This window comes from Sus scrofa, chromosome 3, assembly GCF_054392235.1.
Source record: "Sus scrofa isolate SSC_HxYL_T2T_F1_AM1 chromosome 3, Sscrofa_HxYL_maternal_Yorkshire_Landrace_v2.0, whole genome shotgun sequence".
Lineage (NCBI taxonomy): Eukaryota > Metazoa > Chordata > Mammalia > Artiodactyla > Suidae > Sus > Sus scrofa.
Window position 1 is genome coordinate 18,268,576 of NC_139385.1, and position 23,414 is coordinate 18,291,989.

Here is a 23,414-nt window from a genome sequence, read left to right on the forward strand (position 1 = left end):
ACAGTCAAGCGTCACTGCCTCCAGGAAGTCTGCCCTGATCCTCTCCCCAACCTTCTCCACCACCACCCCGACACCCCCATCCCCTGCTGGGTTAGGTGCCCTCCTGAGAGCTCCCGCACACTGTTTACTCCAGGCTGATCATGCCGGACTGTAACAGGCATGCCTGGCAATCTCCTTGAATGTCATGAAGATATAGTCACAGCAGAAAGAAAATAAACTTCCTTGTGACTGGCAGGTGGTTAATGGGCCAATCACACCTGGAGGCTACAGGATGGAAAACACACCTTTTGACTTTCCCTGTTGAGTCATCTTTTGGACCCTGCTGGTCCAGCTGATGGGTTCCCAAAAGTCCATTCTCTCTTGGCCCCTCCCTCTGCCTACCCCTGCCCCCAGGATCCGGGCTTCATTCTTCCGGCACAAGAAACAAGTACGGTCAAGGTCAAGGAGACCTCCTTTCCCGGCTCCATGGAGGACAGTCATGTGTCTTTATAGCTCTTTGTAGGACTAGGACTGGGCCTCTCAGTTCCCTCATAACAGAGCATCTGGAAGCTGAAAAAGCAGGATCGATCTCAACGCAGTGCTATGTATTCAACTAGTCATTTATTGGGGGCTAACTGTGTGCCAGGCTTCAGGCATAACAAGTGATAACAGAGACGTGATGCCTGCCCTCATCAATAATGATAACATGTGTTAAACACTTAATACATTCTGGGTACTATGCTAAGCATTTGTAAGAATTGGCCCTTTAATTCTCACCACAGGGAGTTCCTGTTGTGGTGCAGCGGAAATGAATCCATCTAGTATCCATGAGGATGCAGGTTCGATCCCTGGCCTCGCTCAGTGGGTCCGGGACCCAGCATTGCTGTGAGCTGTGCTGTAGGTTGCAGATGTGGCTTGCATCCCTCCTTGCTGTGGCTGTGGTGTAGGCCGGCAGGTGCAGTTCCAATTCAACCCAGAGCCTGGGAACTTCCATATGCTGCAGGTGTACATGTAGTTCTGTGCATCCTCGGTCCTGACCGGGTCCAAGCAGACGCTGTTTGGAAGGAAGGCAGGAAGGATGAATCCCCAACAGATGCCTCCATACACACAGCTGTGAAATCTTTGCCAGTGTTTGGTCAGCTGTATTGCTTCGAATGAGCCCTGAAACTAAGATCAGGTAGACCGTGGGAGGAATCCTTGGCCACTCACCAGCCTTGTGACCTTGATTGAGTCACTCTCTGAGCCTCTGTTTTCCTTCTTTGAAGAATGGGGGAGGTGTTCCCTGGTGACGCAGCGTGTCAAGGATCTGGCAGTTATCCACTGCTGTGGTTTGGGTTTGATCCTTGGCCCAGGAACTTCCACATGCCTCCGGCTCCGCCAAAATAAGAAGAAGGAGGCGGAGGAGGAGAAGAAGGAAAAGGAAAGCAGCAGTGCGCCCTGGGTGGCTCTGGAGGAAGCCCTTTTATACCACAGGTGCTGTCGCCATTCTCCCTTTACAGATGAGCAGACTGAAGCTCAGACGTGGGCTCAAGATCTTGTAGCTGGTGGAGTTCTCGTTGTGGCGCAGCAGTAATGAACCCGTCTAGTATCCATGAGGATGCAGGTTCGATCCCTGGCCTCGCTCAGTGGGTTAAGGATCCCGCATTGCTGTGGCTGTGGTGTAGGCCAGCAGCTGCAGCTCTGATTCGACCCCTAGCCTGGGACCTTCCATATGATACAGGTGAGGCCTTAAAGCGACCCCCCCCCCCAAATAAAAAAAGAAAAAAGAAAAAAGATCTTGCATCTGGTAAGCAGGAATGCAGCTCACAGGGGTGAGTGAGTGAAAGACTGCCCCCTAGAGGTAGCTTGGGAATTTGTGGGTGTGTTCGCAGTCGCAGAGACTGCGCCCGTTGGAGCCGGACAGTCCCTCATTCTGCAGGATTGCCCCGACATCCCGCAGGTGTCTGACTGTCCTGCTAAATGTTCAGGAAGCTAAAAAGCAAAAACAGGAGTTCCCGTCGTGGCTCAGTGGTTAACGAATCCGACTAGGAACCATGAGGTTGCGGGTTCGATCCCTGGCCTTGCTCAGTGGGTGAAGGATCCGGCGTTGCCGTGAGCTGTGGTGTAGGTCACAGATGCAGCTCAGATCCCATGCTGCTGTGGTTGTGGTGTAGGCTGGCGGCTACAGCTCCGATTGGACCCCTAGCCTGGGAACCTCCATATGCTGAGGGTGCAGCCCTAGAAAAGGCAAAAAGACAAAAAAACAAAAACAAAAACAAACCCCCCAAAAAACTTATTTACCATGTCATGATTGGATTCTTTTGCTCCTATACTTAGGGATAACGCCCATCACTTTGCAAGAACCCGGTATTTTCTCATTTCCTCCACCTTCATTTGCCTTGGTGTTCATCATTTTTTTAAGTTACTGTTTTCTCCTCTTTCTCCTATCCGCTGGTCTGTCATCATTGTCCCCACTCTGTCTTTATTCAAGTGTCTTCTTGTCTTCACTTTCATTTCCTGGGTGTTAAAGGACTCACAGATCACCCACATCTGGAAAACAAAAGCTAAATTTAATGCTGGCTCAGGCCCGGGAGCAAAGCAAGCAGAAGTGCCCCTGCTGATACAACAGAGGACAAGACCGGGTTATTAAAGGGTTTGCGGGAAGAATGGGGTTTAGGTAACTAATGCTGACATGGAGCGGTGTCTCCTTGGGCTCTCAAGAGGGAGAGGGGAGAGGGGGGCAAGGGAGGAGCAGAGGATTAACACCTGCCCTGGGCTGAGAAGAAAGTCCTCTCGCGCTGGAAACCACAGAGTTTAAAAAAAAGAAAAGAAAAAAGTAAAAAGCTGCCTCCTTTTCTGTTCCTGATGGCTATGCCAGGAGAGCTGGGAGCTGGTGCTCTAGCCTCAGCTAAAGCAGGAGTGGACAAGCCAGGGTGTGGACTCTCTAGGTCAATGTGACCCACGCCGTCAGAGCCTTCAGCCAAGAGTGGAAAATTCCACTTTCAGGTGTTACTGATCTAAACCCCTTCCTTTCATTCACAGTAAATGAGCACGAACATCTGTTTACTTCATAATGCCTTCTACCTCAGTAGAGTCATGATTTGAAATATGGATGATTTTATGTTATTTTTTAATTGACTTTTTTTTTTTTTGCGTTTTAGGGCTGTACCCACAGCACATGGAGGTTCCCAGGTTGGGGGTCCAATAGGAGCTACATCTGCCAGCCTACCCCACAGCCACAGCCATGCGGGATCCGAGCCATGTCTGCAACCTACACCACAGCTCACAGCAATGCCAGATCCTCAACCCACTGAGCGAGGCCAGGGATGGAACCCACATCCTCACAGATGCTAGTCGGGTTCGATAACCCATGAGCCACAACGGGAACTCCAGGAGAGCATTATATTGAGCTGTTTGGAAACTGTGTGATCAACAGATGCCACGCAGCTAACCCTGTAGCAGGCAGTGTTCCAAGTGCCTTGCTGTGGATTATCTTGAACGTCACCCCAACTCTATAACCTGGATACAACTATCATCCTCCTTTTACAGAGGAGGAAACTGAGGCCCAGAGACGTAAAGTGACTTGTCCAGGGTCGCACAGGAAGTAGTGGATCAAGGATTTGAATCCAGGTCATTTGGCTCCAGAATCTGCATTCTTAACCACTCTGCTAGCCCCCATCTCAGGAGGGGGAGATCATCTACTGACCCCCAGTTCAGGATGTTAAGGGGGCTTTCCAAGGTGTTTCTTATTTAAAAGTAAAAGGGGGAGTTCCCATTGTGGTTCAGTGGTAACAAGCCCAACTAGTATCCATGAGGACCTGGGTTCGATCCCTGGCCTCGCTCAGTGGGTTAAGGATCTGGCGTTGCCGTAAGCTGTGGTGTAGGTCACAGAGGCGGCTCAGATCTGGTGTTGCTGTGGCAGAGGCATAGGCTGCCAGCTGCAGCTCTGATTCGACCTCTAGTCTGGGAACTTCCATATGCCACGGGTGCAGCCCTAAAAAAAAAATTATAAAAGAAACTACATAAATACAAGAAAAAGTGGGCGTTGGTTGAGATCAGGGTCAGAACGCATGACAGAGCACAGCGTGTGTTGTGTCCTCTCCCAGGTCATTCTTCACTCCATGTTCTGCCGCCAGTCCTGAATCTGAGCCAGAAGCGGATGGGGGTGGAGGTCAGCTGTGTGGCCGTGACCCCCCAGCCCAGGAAGGGCATGTGGCAGAGGGCAGGCGATGGCCAGGGAGGAGTCAACCAGGTGAGGCGCTGAGTTCCCTGCTGGTTTAGATCCCAAGGGCTGTTTATGCCAGACTCCGCCTCCTCCCTCCTCCCCAGCCCCCAGCCCTGAGGCTCTTCTCTGTGGAAAAATACCCAGCTGGGCGAGCCCCGGTGAGAGGGAGGAGGCAGGGGGGCTGGGGCTCACGGGGGAGGGGATGACTCCTTTCCCCTCTCGTGACTGGTGTTTACTTGGCTGGGTTCTGGGAAAAGGCCAGATTGCATCAGACAGAGCCTGAGGGGCTGGAGCCAGACTAGGGGCTGAGGAGGAGACGTGGCCTTATAAATCGGGGCCAGTGAACTAGGAGGTGTCAGGAAAGCAGATGCAAACACAGCCTTAGAAGATGGGCGAGGAAGAGAGAGACAGAGACAGAGACATTATGACCACCTTCCCGCGAGCAGCCAGCCCCCCCAGGCAGCTCCTATGCCCAGAAGATGAAGACCCCAACCTGGATGAGTACGACCTCTATAGCCTGGCTCATTCTTACCTGGGTAAGTCCCGGCCCTGCCACCTTCCCAGTCCTTCTATTTCCAACACAGTCCGACACCCCATCTCCCCACACTAGAATCCTTCCTTGGGCTCCTGCCCACCCATCACCCTTCTCCGGCCTGTTCCCTTGATCTTTCAAGTTGCCCCCTTCTAACCCCGCATCCACTGAGCATCCCCGTCCTACTTGGCCCTGGGACCTCATACTCTGCTAGAGTGTTTGGAGCAATGACAGATTGGGGGGCGGTACCCTATTTCCACAGATGGGGAAACAGGGACAAGGACATCCCTAAAGCTACGTGGTCATGACCCCCCAGCCTCCTGACTTTAACCCGAGCTCTTCCACCCCCGCCCGCTGGACCCCCAGCCCGTCCCTTGAGGCATCACGCCTCTGCCCACCTCACCGTGGACCCCTGTCTTGATTCCCAGGAGGGAGAGCCCGGAAAGGTCGCACCAAGAGAGAGGCTGCTGCCAACACCAACCGCCCCAGCCCTGGTGGCCACGAGAGGAAGCTGGTGACCAAGATCCAGAACACGGAGCGGAAAAAGCGAGCAGCACGGACCTGAAACAGAACTCGAGGTAAGGAATCAGGGGCTCCCTGAGTACCAGTAGAGGTCCCTCTGCTAGGAAAGGACAGGCCTGAACGTGCGTGGGTGGGCAGGGAGGAGGGATCAAACAATTGCTGTCCCAACATAGAATAAAATGAGACATATGTTGGACTCTGAGTTCCCTAGTGGCCAGAGCAAAGAGGGAAACAGATCCTTTCCAACTGGAGCAAAATTTGGTTTAGAGAGAGGGAAACCGAGGCCCAGAGAGGGTAAGATCTTTCTCTGGAGTCACGGGTGAGTGAGCAGGAGAGCCAGAATTAGAACCCGGGCCTTTGTGCTTTCACCATCTGCTTTCCTTCTGCCAGGTGAGGCCAGAGCACAGACACCCCACAGCAATGGAGACAGGACTGCGGAGGAATCAGTGCCTGGGGGCGGGATCCAGGCCTGCTGGCCGCCCTGCCCCTCCACCCCCAGGACTTACCCCACGTGACTGAGGCTCGAGGGGCTGCCAGGGAAGCCGCCCCAGCCTGAGAAAAAGGGCAGGTTGGGGAGCAAGAGGCAGGGGGTAGAGAAAAGCAGGGTCACCCCAAACAAAAAAAAAAGAAAGATGCTAAAGAGGCTGGAGCTTCCCAAGGGTGACAGTGACAATAAACAAAGTACAGCAGCTGCAGCCTGTGTGTGTGTGTTTTGTCCTCTTTATTTTCGTGGGGTTTTTTTTGGGTACATGTGTATCTGCATTTGCATGAACCAGAGAGAGCAATTTTGGTTAGTGTTTGTATTTGGTTATGCGTCTGGGAAGGGCTGTTTCTAATTTAAGGTGAGCTTTTTTTTTTCTTTTCTTTTTTTGTCTGCATGTTTGGGTGCATGTGTTTCTGTGGTTTCTTATGCAGTGTGAGGGAATTTCCTCTGTTCTTTGTAATGCTGCCTGTGAAACAAGCCCTCTCCCCAGCTCCTCTCTGTTTTTGCTTTTTTTTTTTTTTTTTTTTTTGAGGGCTGCACCCGTGGCATACGGAGGTTCCCAGGCTAGGGGTCTAATCAGAGCTGCAGCTGCCCGCCTACATCACAGCCACAGCAACACGGGATGCCAGCCGTCTGCGACCTACACCACAGCTCATGGCAATGCCAGATGTTTAACCCACTGAGCAAGGCCAGGGATTGAACCAGAGACCTCATGGTTACTAGTCAGATTTGTTTCCGCTACACCACAATGGGAACTCCTCCTCTCCTTTTTTTTCTTTTTTTTTTTTTTTTTGGTCCTTTTGCCTTTTCTAGGGCCCCACTCGCGGCATATGGAGGTTCCCAGGTTAGGGGTCTAATCGGAGCTGTAGCTGCCGGCCTACACCACAGCCACAGCAACGCGGGATCCGAGCCACGTCTGCAACCTACACCACAGCTCACGGCAACGCTGGATCCTTAACCCACTGAGCAAGGCCAGGGATCGAACCTACAACCTCATGGTTCCTAGTCAGATTCTTTAACCACTGAGCCACGACGGGAACTCCATCTCCATTTTTGGAATAACAATCTTATTGTTTCTGTTGTCATCACATAAAACCATTTTTGAAGTAAATATTACTCATGGGTGCCACCTGCAAAATGGAGAGAATGGAGATTTAAAACATTAAGGGATTGCCCAGGGGCTCAAATTCAAGGATTCTTATTGTCCTCATGTATGAGGTGTGTCCCTTTGACAAGGGGGCTGCAGGGACAAAATTCTGGGAGGTCAGCTGCGGAGGAAGATTCTTCCCTAGAGTTATCAGTCTAGGAGCCAGACTTTGAGAAGAACTTGGGGCAAATAAGAGGTGTGATGAAGAGTTCCTGGTGTGGTTCAGCGGGTTAAGAACCCGACACAGTGTCGGTGAGGATGCGGGTTCCATCCCTGGCCTCGCTAAGTGGGTTACAGATTCGGCATTGCAGATGTCACAGTCATTTTGGCAAACAGCTCCTTCAGATTTCCCTTCAAACCCTCCTTTCCACAAAAGATTATTTATTCATTCAGTTCATGTGTATTAGATGCCTGCTGTATTATCTGGTTGAAGGCATGCATGGTAAGGAGGGACAGATGGCACCCTGATATGATTGGAACCAGCCCTTAGGGCCAGTGTCAGCTCTTGGACTCAGGAGGCAAATGGCAGGAGTGATACTCAGCACTAGCTCTCTGCCCAGGGCGGATCTGGTGCATCAGCTTCAGAAAATCACAGCAACAGGAGTTTCCGTCATGGCTCAGCGGTTAACGAACCCCGCTAGCATCCATGAAGACGTGGGTTCGATCCCAGGCTTTGCACAGTGGGTTAAGGCTCCATGTTGCCGTGAGCTATGGTATAGGTGGCAGACCAGTCTCAGATCCCGTGTTGCTGTGGCTGTGGTGTAGGCCAGCGGCTGTTGCTCTGATTCGACCCCTAGCCTGGGAACTTCCATATACCACACCCCGGCCCTAAAAAGACAAAAATAAATAAATAAATAAATAATCGGGTTTGTCTGGTTTTCAAAGCCAGAATTTTCCCCTTTTTGACTACTGGCCTGAGAACACTGCAGCCAATAATGAGGCATCCTAGAGGCTAGTTAACTTCTAGTCAATTACTCCATCTGAGCCTCAGTTTCCCCACCTGTCCATGGCTGAGACCAGCCTCTCCTCTGTCAACTTCGAAGGAGAAAACAGGATGGGAAGTGTTTCGTTCCTAGCTGGTCGGGGCCCCTCCCTGGGTAATGGGTCCTTTGACACTTGCCAGGAGGCCCCACACTTCCCCTCCCTCCTGGCCGCCAACTGACCTTCCTGGCCTTGCCGTCTCCTGACACAGCCTCTGCCTCAGAAGCCTTTAAGTGGCAGTTCCAGGAACCAGACAGCGTGTTCAGATCTGAAAGGATTCAGGGGGTTAGAGCCCCCTCTTCCTCCTTTGAAGAAGGAGAAATCAAGCCCTGGAGGAGAGGGGCCAGAGACTGGCTTGAAACTCATATGAGAACGAGGAATCAAGTCGGCGGGAGAACCTTCCAGAACTCCCTTTTCTGTTCTGCCCCCTCTTTTCCTACACTCTTTCTTTGTCATCTCCTGGTTGTATGTAATATCTATTTCTCCCATTTCTTTTTTTCTTTTTTTTTTTTTTTTTTTGTCTTTTTAGGGCGCACCCACAGCATGTGGAGGTTCCCAGGCTAGGGGTTGAATCGGAGCTGTAGCCACTGGCCTACACCACAGCCACAGCAACACCAGATCCGAGCCGCGTCTTCAACCTACACCACCGCTCACAGCAACACCGGATCCTTAACCCACTGATCGAGGCCAGGGATCGAACCTGCATCCCCATGGATCCGAGTCAGGTTCATTAATGCTGAGCCACAACGGGAATTCCTATTTTCCCAATTTCTTGGGTTCCTTTTAAGAACTGGAGAGCTGACTGACTTCTCTATCCCCCCAGGGGCTTACGGAAATTTCCCACCAGGTTGCCATGATTCAAAAGATGACCAGCTCTTGCAGAGAATCGAGAAAGTCGGTACGGGACTCAATTTTAGCTGGTCCTCGTTCACCCACTCCTTTCGCAAAGGACAGCTCTCAGTTGCACACTTTTAAATTTCAGAATCACGCAAAGGTGGTTTTCAACCAGCACTCCTTAAAGGTGATGCTAATAACAGTCATACATACCAGGATCCATTACCTGCCTCGGGGTCTTCCCAGCTTTACCCTTCACACGGCACTTTTGTGATTTCTGCCCTATGTGCCTTCGAGCTACATTATTTACTCAGCATTTTAAAAATTACAAAAACAGGAGTTCCCGTCATGGCGCAGTGGTTAATGAATCCGACTAGAAACCATGAGGTTGCGGGTTCAGTCCCTGCCCTTGCTCAGTGGGTTAACAATCTGGCATTGCCGTGAGCTGTGGTGTAGGTTGCAGACTCGGCTTGGATCTGGTGTTGCTGTGGCTCTGGTGTAGGCCGGTGGCTACAGCTCTGATTAGAGCCCTAGCCTGGGAACCTCCATATGCCGCGGGAGCGGCCCAAGAAATAGCAAAAAGACAAAAAAAAAAAAAAAAAAATTACAAAAACAGGAGTTCCTGGCGTGGCTCAGTGGTTAAAAATCCAACTAGGAACCATGAGGTTGCAGGTTCGATCCCTGGCCTCGCTCAGTGGGTAAAGGATCTGGTGTTGCTGTGAGTTGTGGGGTAGGTTGCCGATGTGGCTCGGATCCTGTGTTGTTGTGGCTCTGGCATAGGCCGGTAGCTGTAGCTCCGATTTGACCCCTAGCCTGGGAACGTCCATATGCCGCTGGGGTGGCCCTAAAAAGCAAAAAAATAAAAATTATCTTCTGAGAGTTCCCATTGTGGCTTAGCATGTTAAGGACCTGATGTAGTTTCCTCTAGGGTAAGGGTTCGATTCTTGGCCTGGCTCGAAAAGAAAAAAAATTACCCTTCTGGAGTTCCCTGGCGGCTTAACAGGTTAAGGTCACTGCTGTGGTGTGGGTTCAATCCCTGTCCCAGGAACTTCCGCATGCCTAGCGCATGGCCGAAATAAAAAAATAAAAATTTAAAATAAAAAAAATTACCTTATCTTTTTTACTCAAATGTATTTAAAAAGAGACTTGTAATCATCAAAAGTGGAAGCCCACAATCACTTGTCATAATTAGAAGACAACTGTAAAAAGAAACACTTGGTAAGTTCCCATCGTGACTTGGCAGAAATGAATCTGACTAGCATCCATGAGGATGCAGGTTCGATCCCTGGCCTTGCTCAGTGGGTTAAGGTTCCAGCATTGCCATGAGCTGTGGTGTAGGTCACAGATGCGGCTCAGATGCCGAGTTGGAGTTGCTGTGGCTGTGGTGTAGGCCGGCAGCAACAGCTCCAATTTGACCCCTAGCCTGGGAACCTCCATATGCCCTGGGTGCGACCCTAAACACACACATACACAGACACATACACACAAAGAAACACTTAACAACACCTTTTTTTTTAGTCTACCTGTGCACTACCCATGACCTAGCCAGGGAACTTTCGTGTGCCATGGGTGTGGCCAAAAAAAGAAGAGTCCTAGACATGCACACTCGGGGAAAAAAACTGTTGTTCATGAGCCAGATACTGCCAGGAGCTTTGCATACACTGGAGAAGACCTCATTGTAATAGTTGGGAGTTTAAAAAAAAATACTGATTCCTGGCTCCCTTTCCGGGAGATTCTGATTTCATTGGTCTGGGGTATAGCCTGGTCACTTGGGATTTTAAAAGGCGACTCTGGAATTCCCACCGTGGCTCAGTGGAAACGCATCCGACTAGGAACCATGGGGTTGCAGGTTGGATCCCTGGCCTCACTCAGTGGGTTGAGGATCCGGCGCTGCCATGAACTATGGTGTGAGTCACAGTTGCGGTTCAGATCTGGCGTGGCTGTGGCTGTGGCCTAGGCCAGCGGCAACAGCTCCCATGGGACACCTAGCCTGGGAACCTCCCTATGCCGCGAGTGCAGCCCTAAAAAGAAAAATACCAAGAAAAAACAAACAAAAAAACCCACAAAGTGACTCTAACTTGAAGTTTGAGAATCACATTTATCAAAGATGATCATAGCAAGAAGTCCCACCACCACTGTAAGGTGGCTCTCCTTACAGTGTGGTTTTGGTCACCCTCCCTTCCCCAGCAAATGGCAGGCACAGAACTGTCTTCCTTTTGAGCCTGGGAGGACTTTGATGACCACTGTGGCTGCGGAAGTGGTGCCATCATAAAAACACCCAGTGCCCTCTACCTTGTTCTCTGTGGTTCTTGAACCCCAGACACCCTGCTGTGAGGAAGCCCCAGAGAACGCCCCCGGAAGACAGCACAGCAAGGTCACCTGCTGCTGGTGTACGGGCCTCCAGTCCAGCTGAAGTCCCAGCGGAAAGCCATCCCCGACCCCCAGACACATGCGTGAAGGCAGCCTGCAGGTATTTCAGCCCCAGCTGTCAGGTTACCACCAGCAGCTTCGTCTTCCCAGATGAGGCCTGAGATGTTGCAGAGTCAAGCCACCTCCGGCTCCCAACCTCCAGAATCTGGGAGCATAATTACTTAGTTGTTTCTTCCCACAACATTGCAATAGCCACGGGCCCAGCCTTAGGGTCCCCCAGGCTCTGGTCCAGATCCTGCCTGCAAACTTGGCTGGGAGTGGGGTCAAGTCATTGTTTATCCCGCATCTTTCTTCTTCCTTTCTTCCTTCCTCTCTCTCTCTCTTCCTTCCTTCCTTTCTTTTTTTTTGCTTTTTTAGGGCTGCACCTGCGGCATGTGGAAGTTCCCAGGCTAGGGGATGAATCAGAGCTGTCGCCGCCAGCCTACACCACAGCCACAGCCACGCCAGATCCCAGCTGTGTCTGCGACCGACACCACAGCCCACGGCAATGCTGGATCCTTAACCCACTGAGCGAGGCCAGAGATGAAACCCACATCCTCATGGATCCTAGCTGGGTTCGTTAACTGCTGAACCACACGAAGGGACCTCCCTATCCTGCATCTTAATTTTCTCATCTGTGAACACTCACCTCTTGGAATGGTTTTGAGAACGCAAGGAAACGGTGTTTTTCAAGCACTTAGCAGGATACTTGAAAAGAACTTAAGAAGGAGGTGGAGGAGTTCCCGTGGTGGCGCAGCAGTAACATCCTCATGGACTAGTATTCATGAGGACATGAGTTCAATACCTGGCCTTACTCAGTGGGTTCAGGATCTGGTGTTGCCATAAGCTATGGCATAGGTTACAGATGTGGTTCAGCGCTGGTGTTGCTGAGGCAGTGGTATAGGCTGGCAGCTGTAGCTCAGATTTGACCCCTAGCCTGGGAATTTCCGTATGCCTCGGGTGTGGCCCTAAAAAAAAGAAGAAGACAACGAAAAAGAAGGAGAAGAAGAAGAAGCAGAAGAGGAAGGAGGAGGTGGAGTGGTAGCTGACGGCATGGACTCTGGGCCCAGACTCTATGGGTTTACGTCTCAGCTGTCTTACCATCTGTGTAGCCTTGGGCCAGTTACCTGACCTTTCTCTGCATCCCTTTCCCTTCGTGTAAAACAAGAGTGCCAATAACATTCAGCATAGGACTGTTGGTATAACAAAGTGAGTTATTGCTATAAAAGGCATAGTAAGGAGTTTTCCTGTTGTGGTTCAGCTGGTTGAGAACATGACGTTGTCTCTGTAAGGATGCAGATTCTGTCCCTGGCCTCACTCACGGGGTTAAGGATCCGGCGTTGCCTCCAGGTGGCATAGGCTGCAAGTGCAGCTCAGATCCGGGGTTGCCGTGGCTGTGGCGTAGGCTGGCAGTTACAGCTCTGATTCGACCTCTAGCCTGCAGGTGCAGCCCTTAAAAAAAAGAGAGAGAGAGAGAGAGAGAGAGACAAATAAATAAACAAATAAAAGTAAAAATGAAACATCAGGGAGTTCCCATTGTGGAACGTGACATAGTGTCTGTGAGGCTGTGGGTTCGATCCCTGGTCTCACTCAGTGTAGGCTGCAGACGTAGCTGGGATGCTGCGTTGCTGGGGCTGTGGTATAGGCTGGCAGCTGTAGCTCTGATTCGACCCCTAGCCTGGGAATCTCCATATGCTGAAGGTGTGGCCCTAAAAAGCAAAAAAAAAAAAAATATATATATATATATATATATATTCTACAGCCACAGCAATTTTTATTATTGCATCGAATTTACCAAAGGCCTGTGGGAGGGAAAAGACTGGGTCATGGGTTCACCACCTGCCAGGGGGAGCCAGGAATAAACCAGGTGTGCTGACACCCACACCCAAGCTTTCTAGAGAGTTCTGTGGTCTTCAGAGAGTCCCCGGGGAGCCATCATAGAAGTGAGAGCACCCCACTCCCCCGAGACCTTCTTGGAGCAGCCAGCCTTGACAGACAAGACCCCTCCCTGAAGGCTAGTCCCAGAACCCGGGGCTCCATCACCCAGAAGCACCTCCTTTTCTTTGTAAAACAAGGTTTTCGTTGCTTTTCTGATTACAAAAGCAGCTGATGCTGTGAAATCGGAAGATAACCCCTAACCTCTTGTTCGGTCCTTCTGACGGAACACGTCCTCCTTCCAAGTTTGGCAAAACACTTAAGGAATAAAATGAATCCCTTCGTGGAATGTTCACACCAGCGCTGTGCAGCCGTATCCTGTTACTTCTTTTCTGGAGAACACTTTGGAGAGTTGTTGTTGTTGTTTTGTTTGTTGGGTTTTTTGCTAATTTTCTTTTTAGGGCTGCACTCATGGCACAGGGAAGTTCCCAGGCTAGGAGTTGAATCGGAACTGCAGCTGCCAGCCTATGCCACAGCCACAGCCACACCGGATCTGAGCCACATCTGTGACCTACCTCACAGCTCATGGCAACGCTGGATCCTTAACCTATGGAGCGAGGCCATGGATCGAACCTGCGTCCTCATGGATACTAGTCAGATTCATTTCTGCTGAGCCACGACGGGAACTCCCAACGCCGGATCTTTTAACCCACTGATCGAGGCCAGGGATCGTACCTGCATCCTCACGGGTACTTGTTGGATTTTAATGCACTGAGCCACACCAGGAACTCCAGCTAAATTTTAATTTTACTTTTATTCCACTTAGTATAATCGCTATGAAGCCAGAATTTTCTATCGGCTTCGCTCACTGCTGTATCTCAAATGCTCAGAACAATGCCTAGGACATGCTGGGTTGCTCAGTAAATATAGACCAAGTAGTTACTCTGCTTTCACGCTATTCTTTCTTCCCTTTTTTTTTTTTTTTTTTGTCTTTTGTCCTTTTAGGGCTGCACCTGCGGCATATGGAGGTTCCCAGGCTAGGGATCTAATTGGAGCTATAGCTGCCGGCCTACACCACAGCCACAGCAACACCAGATCCGAGCCACATCTGCGACCTACACCACACCTCACAGCAATGCCGGATCCTTAACCCACTGAGCGAGGCCAGGGATCAAACCCGCAACCTCATGGTTCCTAGTTGTATTCGTTTCTGCTGAGCGATAAAGGGAACTCCTGTTCTTTCTTCCTAAAATGCTCTCTCCACCGGCTTCTGAAACAGTACTCTTTGTCTACTATTTGACTTGGTCATGATTTAAAAAAATCTGTCTGTGCTGTAAATCAGCTATAATAATAATAAAAATGAACATATCTAACAAGAAAAATAAATAAGTAAAAATCTAGTCTGGGAGTTCCCATTGTGGCTCGGTGGTAACGAACTTGACTAGATCCATGAGGATGCTGGCTCGATCCCTGGCTTTGCTCAGTGGGTTGAGGATCCGGCCTTGCCGTAAGCTCTGTTGTAGGTCAGCTCGGATCTTGGCTCCTGAAACAGAACATTTCAGAATCAATTGCTTCAGGAATAGCTGGATCCAGGAGCTGAAAGCAAGTCATCCTCAAAATTGTGGGCTCCCTCTCCAACTCTCAGCTCTACTTTCCAAAGCATTGGCTCCAGTCTGAGGCAGGTCTTCCCCCGTGGCAGATTCAGCTTCACATCCTACCAGCTAGTCATCTCTGCAGAGAGAAAGCCTCTTCCTGACAGCAAGTCCAGGGACTCTCAGTGTGCCATGTACCCCTCCTCAAATCCGTCACTGAACTGAGGGGCATGGGGCATCCTGAATGGGTTGTCAGCATCAGAGAAAGAGGAGGGATAATTCCCCAAAGGAAAATACAGATGCTTTATTATATGTTTTAATTTAAAAAGGAAGATTAGGAGTTCCGGTCATGGCTCAGTGGTTAACAAATCTGACTAGGAACCATGAGGTGGCAGGTTTAATTCCTGACCTTGATCAGTGGGTTAAGGATCCTGCATTGCTGTGGCTGTGGGGTAGGCCAGCGGCTATAGCTCCCATTAGACCCCTAGACTGGGAACCTCCATATGCCAAGGGTGCAGCCCTAGAAAAGACAAAAAGACTAAATAAATAAATAAATAGGAAGAATAAAATTTAGTTAATTTTTATTTTTATTTATTTACTTTTGTGCTTTTCATTTTAGAGCCGCACCCAAGGCATATGGAGAGTCCCAGGCTAGGGATCAAATCAGAGCTGTAGCCACTGGCCTCTGCCACAGCCACAGCAACACCAGATCCAAGCTGTGTCTGTGATCTACACCACAGCTCATGGCAGTGCCAGATCCTTAACCCACTGAGCGAGGCCGGGATCGAACCTGCATCCTCACTGATCCTAGTCAGATTCATCTCCGCTGAGCCACCATGGGAACTCCCCCCAAATTAATTAATTTTTCAAAATAAAAGAATGGTGGACGGGTGGAAATGACAGGTGTCACCTGCAGCCTGAGTGACATTTTCTCCTCCTCCTCTCACCCCCTGGCCAGTTGACAGTATTTTCTTTTTGAAGTTTCAATATTAATAGCACTTTGCAGTGTCAAGAGCATCAGAGCCCGCGTTCACGTGCCCGATTTCTCTGGAAGGAAGGTGTTGCTATGTCTATTCTGCAAGTGAATGAAATGAAGAAGTGAAGACTGAAACGCGGCTTGCCAGGGGCTCCCAGTAAGTTCCAAAGTGCTCTGCGTTATCTTGTTCTTTCTGGTTTCACATCTGGTCAGTCTGCTCAGCGAGGTGGTTGCCTCTGTGGGCAAGGCCCAGGGTTCCCACACCTCTGCACTCAACCCTAATGCTGTCTTCCTCTCTCTTCCCTCAAAGCAGAAATATGGAAGGTGCAGTTCCCGTCATGGCGCAGTGGTTAACAAATCTGACTAGGAACCATGAGGTTGCGGGTTCGATCCCTGGCCTCGCTTAGTGGGTTAAGGATCCGGCATTGCCGTGAGCTGTGGTGTAGGTCACAGATGTGGCTCGGATCTGGCATTGCTGTGGCTGTGGTGTAGGCTGGCAGCTGCGGCTCTGATTGGACCTCTAGCCTGGGAACCTCCATATGCCGCGGGAAGCAGCCCTAGAAAAGGCCAAAAAAAAAAAAAAAGAAAAAAAAAAGAAATATAGAAGGAGACCAATATTGCCCGCAGGACTGAGATGCCTGGTAGATGCTCAAGTCTGGAGAATACCCTAGAGGTCTGGGAAGGGTCTGAAATGTGTAGAAAAATGGAAAGGCTAAGAAACTAACATCTATTATCTTAGGACTGTAACAGAGTCTTAGTGGAAGTGGAAATGGGAGCTGACAGTCCTCAGAGCCTTTGAGTGAAGAAGGCATTTATGAGAAGCTGAGACCTGAAGGGGGGACAAGGAACGGGTTATTTGAAGAACAGATGGAAAAGTATTCTAGGCAGGAGGAACAGCAGGTGCAAAGGCCCTGAGGCAGGGGGTGTGCCTGGTGTGATTATGGGGCTGCCAGGAGGCCATGGAGAGAATAGAAGAGGTCAGTGGGAGGGATCATGAGCGCCCTGTAAACCACTGAATGGGTTTCTGCGTTCATTCAGAGTGAAAGGAGGAGGCCTGGGAATCGATGAATCAGACTGCAGATAGACTGTTGGGACCCAGGACAAAAACTGACTGAGGTAGATGGAAGGATAGTGGCTGATCAGATACACATACATTTTACATATTCTTTTGCATCAGTCAGATAGTACATTAAAACAGAAGCAGTTGTGGCTGTGGTGTAGGCCGGCAGCTACAGCTCCGATTGGACCCCTGGCCTGGGAACCTCCATATGCCGCAGGATCGGCCCTAGAAAAGGCAAAAAGACAAAAAATAAAATAACATAAATAGAAGCTGTGAGTGAGTCCCATTTCTGGGGAGTGAACTGTCCATACACCCGGGGGCTCCACCTGCCACATTCGGAACAAGCAGGGGACATGGTGGTCAGGGAGGCTGAGACCCCGTGGAGGTCCTGGGATTGGCGTGGGGTCTGTGTCAGCCTTGGAGTGTAGGGCTGCTGGAGGACTTGGTGTCTGCCTGGGGCCTGCCTGCATCCCTCAGACACCTGGTAGTTTTTGCCTCGGGGCTCAGGGCAGAGCCTATTTCTGTTCCATGTTCTCTCCATAGGGAGGCTTGATGAAGTCCCAGGCAACCTAGAACGTGAGCCCTCAGTCAGTGGTCCCAGATCTGGGCTGTCTGCCCTGTGGCCCAGGGCTCCATTGGCCATATCCCTGAGTGCTCTGCTTCTGGCCCCACATTTTTTTTTTTTTTTTGGCTTTTTTAGGGCTGTACCCATGGCACATGGAAGTTCCCAGGCTAGGGATCATATCAGAGCTACAGCTGTCAGCCTACACCACAGCCACAGCAATGCTGGATCCTTAACCCACTGAGTGAGGCCAGGGATCGAACCTGCATCCTCATGGATACTAGCCAGGTTTGTTACCAGCTGAGCCACGAGGGAACTCCCTGGCCCACATTCTGATCTGACACACGTCTCTGTAACCAGGTCCCAGTACCTACGGAACTTCCTAAGCTCTAAGCTCTAACTACAGCCTCTTCTGTTCCTTCCTCACCCTCTTCCTCCAATTGACCTGTCTTTGACCGTCAATGCTTACCTTGGCTTATTAGTGACAACTGGTATTTCTTTCTTTCTTATTCCTTTTTTGTCGTTTTAGGGCCACACTCACGGCATATGGAGGTTCCCAGGCTAGGGGTCGAATCGGAGCTACAGCTGCCAAGCCTACACCACAGCCACAGCAACACAGGTTCTGAGCCACATCTGTGACCTTCACCACAGCTCTCAGCAATGCTGGATCCTCAACCCACTGAGCGAGGCCAGGGATCAAACTTGCGTCCTCATGGATCCTAGTCGGGTTTGTTACTGCTGAGCCACAATGGGAACTCCCTAGAGTTTAGCCTTTCTTCTTTTCTTTTCTTTCCTTCCTTCCCTCCTTCCTTCCTTTCTAATTTCTTTCTTTCTTTCCTTCCTTGGCTGTCCCGTGGCATATGGAGTTCCCGGGCCAGGGATCAGATCTGAGCCATCGTTGTGACCTAAACTGCAGCTGTGACAACGGTGCACAGCTGCAGTTTAAACCACTGTGCCAGGCCAGGAAGTGAACCTTCGTCCCAGCGCTCCCAAGACACTGCTGATCCCATTGCGTCACAGCGGGAACTCCTGACAACTAACTTTTCTTGAGCACTTCCTTCTGGGTCAGGCCTTGTTCCATTAGTCATAGCCAAAACCTACAGCCTGACCATGCTCCAGCCCCTGTTTTAAGCACTTTACAAACAATGGCTCACTGAATCCTCCCACCAGTCTCCTGTAGTTAGATTATTTGCCTAACATCACAGATAATGAACCTAGGCACAGAGAGGTTAAATAACTTGCCTAAGATCACACAGCTTCTCAGTGGCCTCATCAACACACTCTTCACAGCTGTCCTACCTGGCTGGTAGGAGTAGCGCCCCCACCTGGGAGATGAGCCAAGCACAGGGAGGTCTCCTGCCTTGACCAAGATCACCTGGGAGGGGACGGAACTAGGAAAGGTCTGTCTGACTCCCTGACCCCCCTGAAGCTCCGTATATCCCCAATTTTGCCTTCAGATCGCCCCTGAGAGGTGGTCAGGGCTGGGATCATGGGCTTTATTTAATGGACGGGGAAACTGAAGCCGGGTGTGTTCAGGCAGAACGGAGCCGGGACTTGCACGGGGACTTTTCACCCCCTCCCTACCCCCCACCCCAGCTGGTGTTTTTTCTCTGCAGCCCTGCCTCCTGGGCTTCAAAATCTTCCTTCCTGGCATTCGACAGGCCTGGCTTCCCACCTTCCCCTCACAGCCCTGCATTTATGTGTCGCTTGCATGGAACACCCAGCAATGACCATCTTGTCCAGGGAAGGTGCCCCCGCACCCCTTTTCTCTCAGCCACGCCCACCTGCTTGCAGTGGCCTTGAGCAGTGTCCCCCTCATAGGAAAAAAGAGATGGGATTGAGGAATCAAAGCCCTTTTTCCTTTGCCAGCCTCCTCCCCGCCCTGCCACCAGGGTCAGGAGTCCCTCAAGAGTCACCACTTTTGCTTTTTGGGGTTTTTTTTCTGTCTTCTTGTCTTTTCTAGGGCAACACCCATGGCACATGGAGGTTCCCAGGCTAGGGGTCTAATCAGCGCTGTAGCTGCCGACCCACGCCACAGCCGCAGCAACGTGGGATACCAGCCGCATCTACGACCATAGCTCCGGGCAATACCGGATTCTTAACCCACTGAGTGAGGCCAGGGATTGAACCTGCAATCTCATGGTTCCTAGTCAGATTCGTTAACCACTGAGCCACGATGGGAACTCCAAGAGTCACTGCTTTTGAGGGGCAGCTCCCAAGGCAGGTGGGAAGAGGAGGGACACCCAAGCCACCTTGCTGCTGCCATGAGAGTGACGTGTAGAGAAACCTCTGGGGGGCCTGAGATGTGCTGTGGAAGCGGGCGCATGCGTTTAGTCAACGGGGCTGGGAGTCAGGGCCTAACGCTCCTCTATCCTCCCGGGAGCAGGTGGGCGCTGTTCTTAGCCTCAGGGTCTCACCGCTTCTGTTTGGGAGCCTCAGGGGCATGGCCCCCGTTCCAGCCTGGCCTCCCCTCCCTCCCCCGCCCACAGGCTTCCCGCCTTCACCCAAGCCCATCTTTGGTTTCACCCCAGGGTTAGTTCCAAGCCCTGAAGCTGACATCACCGGGCCCAGGGATTCCCCTCCCCAGCCCAAGCTGAAAACGAGGGACTCGAGTTCCAGTCTTCATTCTGCTCCTCATCTGCTGTGTGACCTTGAACATGACTTCCCCTCCCTGATTCCAGCCTGATGTCACATCTGAAGCGTCGAACTTCTGCTTCCTGAACTCAGGATTCCCATGCAACCCCATGGAGTGCCCCAGAGGGTCAGAGCCGTAACAGGGCTTGGAAAATCATCAGAAAATTGGCGGGTTGGTTCCTTTCTCTCTCGATCTTTAATCATGCTCTGTGTTAGAAGAGCGGTAGCATTTGAAAATTGTCGTCACTTTTTTTTTGTGGTCGCACCCGTGGCCTATGGAAGTTCCCAGACGAGGGATGGAATCTGAGCTGCAGCTGTGACCTACACCCCAGCTGGGACAACACGAGAGTCTTTTTAATTTTTTTCTTTGTAAGGACCCACCTGAGGCATATGGAAGTCCCCAGGCTAGGGGTCGAATAGGAGCTACAGCTGCCAGCCTACGCCACAGCCACAGCAGCACGGCCTCCGAGCCGCATCTGCGACCCACCCCACAGCTCACGGCAACAGCAGATCCTTAACACCTGGGATCGAACCTGTGTCCTCATGGATACAGTTGGGTTCATTACTGCTGAGCCACAAGAGGAACTCCCCACACTGGATTCTTAACCCGTTGCGCCAGGCTGGGTATCAAGCCTGCACCTCAGTAGCGATCTGAGCCACTGCAGAGACAACGCCAGATCCTTAACCCACTGTGCCACAGCGGAAACTCCTGTTATCATTTTTCAATGAGGAAACGGAGGTCCAGAGCAGGCTAGTGACTCACCTGAGGTCCCCAGAAAGCTCGACTGCACACTCGAGACTACAGCCCGAGGTTCTTGGTTTCCTTTCCAGGAGTTCTCACCTCTTACCACATCCCTTCCGCTTCCTGCTGGCCTCAGCCCACACTTTAGCCCACCAGCCAAGATGCGCTTGAGCCCCAGGTGGGCAGAAATGGGCCCAGGTCCATCTTCCAAGGTTATGGACAGAGGCCAGCCCTACCCTCATTTCTGCCAACCATCTGCTAAGATCATCAGCCCAGGATCATGCCCAGCAGCCCAGGTGCCTCCTTACACCCCTTAAGGTTGGAGCCTTCGCCAGCGTGGGAGAAAGCTGACTGTGAGACCTCAGGGCTCAGGCCAGTCCCAGACCTGTTGCTCCATCCGGGCAATTTACAGCTCACCAACTCTGAGCGGAGTTAGACCCTTGTGGCAGAAATCAGGTGTATTCAATAATCTCTTTTTCTTTAAAGGGCTCCACCTGTGGCATATGGAAACTTCCAGGCTAAGGGTCTCATCAGACCTACGGCTGCCAGCCTACGCCAGAGCCACAGCAATGCGGGATCTGAGTCGCGTCTGTGACCTACACCACAGCTCATGGCAATGCCAGATTCTTAACCCACTGAGCAAGGCCAAGGATCAAAGCCGAGTCCTCATGGACACTAGTCAGTTTCTTGAACCACTGATCCACGACGGGAACTCCGAAAAGCCCACTTGTGAAGGGGCCATTTGAGCAGAAGAGTAAGGCGAAAGTGAGCTTTGCAGCTATGAAGAGAGTCCTTGGCAGAAGTGCAAAGGTCCTGAGGCAGGAGCATGCCTGGCATGTTCTAGGAGCAATGAGGAGGCCAGTACGGCTAGAGTGTTTTGAGCCAGGATAGAGTGGGCAAAATAAAGAAATGTGAAAAGTCCATCGGAGGCGAGATTTATGGCGGGAAGGAATGAGCCATTCAGGGCAGAATGCCAGTGCCAGGGGGTCCAGGTACAGAGAAAGCTGGAGAAAGGGAATTCCATCCAGAGAAGAGGCAGCAAGGGCATTTGAGGCAGAGAGACCAGCTGTGCAAAGGCAAAGAAGCAGTCGGTGGAGCAGGAAGAGGGCAGGAGGGAGGGGAGAGGCTGGAGGACTCGAGTGCAGCCCGATTGAGAAGAGCAGAGAAGCAGCGAGGGCTGGGAGGTTGTGGCCAGAGAGTGGGAGATGGGGTCCAAGATCAGGGCGAGGTACTGCAGTTCTGGATGACAGCAGGAGTGGCTGCGGTGGGGGTGGGGGGCAGAGGGGTGAGTAGGGCTGCCATGCCTCCAGGACAATGGCAAGACTTGGGGATATGAGGAAGACCAGCCAGGGCCTCTGCCTGTTGCCACCACCCGTCTCAGGATGGATGGAACCCACAGCGGGGAGCACCAGCTGCATGGGACGGGGAGAACCGGTTGGCACCACTGGGGGGCGCTGCAAAGGAAACCGGTCCTGGCTCGGCAGGTGCCAGCAGCTCTTCCTTTTCCTTCTCCTCCAGTAGCCCCCTGGGCTTGCTCCCCTGGCGGGTGCTGGTACTTCCCTGGCAGTTGGTCCCAGGTGGCCCTGCCCAGGCACCGCCGAGGAGGCAGGGTACAGGAAGGGGAAGCCCCCTAGGTTTCTGTCTCAGAGCTGGGACCCAGCAGGGAAACCCCATGGGTCCTAAAAGGAAAGTGGCAGCCGTGGTCTTGGGGGAAGACCAAGAAACCCCCATCTTCTCCCTAAAGATGGGAAATCCAGGGTGGGGCTGAGGGTGGGGCTATGCTGGAAGGGCGAGCGGTAGCCTGGCCCCTGACCGCTGTCTACAGAACAGAAGCACCAGGACAATTCTGGGACCTGGCTGAGCCCTGATCCTGATCTCACAGAACCCCGACTTGGCCACAAGCTGAGCCCTGACCCTGGTCATTGGCTTTTATCCCAGCCCAAGCCAGAGCTCTGACCTGAGTCACAGGCTCAATTGAAACCTTGGCCACAGGAGTTCCTGTGGTGGCTCAAGTGGGAACGAACCCAACTAGTAGCCTTGAGGATGCGGGTTCCATCCCTGGCCTCATTCAGTGGGTTGAGGATCCGGCATTGCCGTGAGCTGCAGTGTAGGTCTCAGACACAGCTCAGATCTGACATTGCTGCGGCTGTGGTGTAGGCCGGCAGCTGTAGCTCCAATTTGACCCCTAGCCTGGGAACTTCCATGTGTCGCGGGTGCGGCCCTAACAAGACACACACACACACACACACACACAAACGAAAAAAGAAAAAGAAAGCTTGGCCGCAGACTGAGGTCTGTGCTCTGTCTGAACAGAGCCTAACCACTGATAGCTCTGACCCCAAACATAAGCAGAGCCAGGATGTTGGCTCAGACAAACCTCTGAGGAGTCCAGCCCTCGACCAAGTCCTGATCCTAGTTATAGACTGAGCAGTAATCCTGGATCTGACTCTGGCTGAAGGCTGAGCATGACCCTGAATGCACCTGTTCTCATCCCTGACCCTGGCTGCTATAGATCAAACCCTGTCTCTGTCCGGACCCAGACAAAGCCCCCCTCCCAGCCACCCACCGAGCCCTGACTTCCCTGGCATTCCCTCCCTCAGCCATCTGGTAAACCAGAAGAGAGTAAGGATGACTCAAAACCCCCAGTCCCTTCGGATGGGCAATCCCCTTACCTGGCCATCCATCTTTTGCAGGACAGTGAGCTGGTGATGGCGCTAGGATGACAATGACAAAGCAGAGAAACGGGAGGGGGTTCGAGTCTCTGGGACCTACCAGCACGCAGTGTGGGGTGGCACACCCGAGAGTGGGGAAGTGAGGGGAGGGCTGGGCCTGGGAGCCCAGCGGGGGTCAGAAGCTGGGATGGATCGAAACCCCAGCTTCC

General features: G+C 51.7%; 1 protein-coding gene and 1 long non-coding RNA gene across 2 annotated transcripts; one reads left to right on the top strand and one right to left on the bottom strand.

Moving 5' to 3' along the window:
• Window positions 1-581: 581 nt before the first annotated feature.
• Window positions 582-23,338, bottom strand: LOC110260087 (uncharacterized). Its single transcript, XR_014840434.1, has 2 exons — window positions 23,206-23,338; window positions 582-2,508 (listed from the first exon to the last, which is right to left on the bottom strand). It is a non-coding gene; the product is annotated as an uncharacterized LOC110260087 (long non-coding RNA).
• On the top strand, window positions 4,465-5,932 carry NUPR1 (nuclear protein 1, transcriptional regulator). Its single transcript, XM_021088038.2, has 3 exons — window positions 4,465-4,719; window positions 5,144-5,293; window positions 5,628-5,932. Exons 1-2 carry the CDS (start codon window positions 4,572-4,574, stop codon window positions 5,278-5,280), a joined length of 285 nt encoding a protein of 94 aa, XP_020943697.1. The 5' UTR covers window positions 4,465-4,571; the 3' UTR covers window positions 5,281-5,293; window positions 5,628-5,932.
• Window positions 23,339-23,414: the final 76 nt, after the last annotated feature.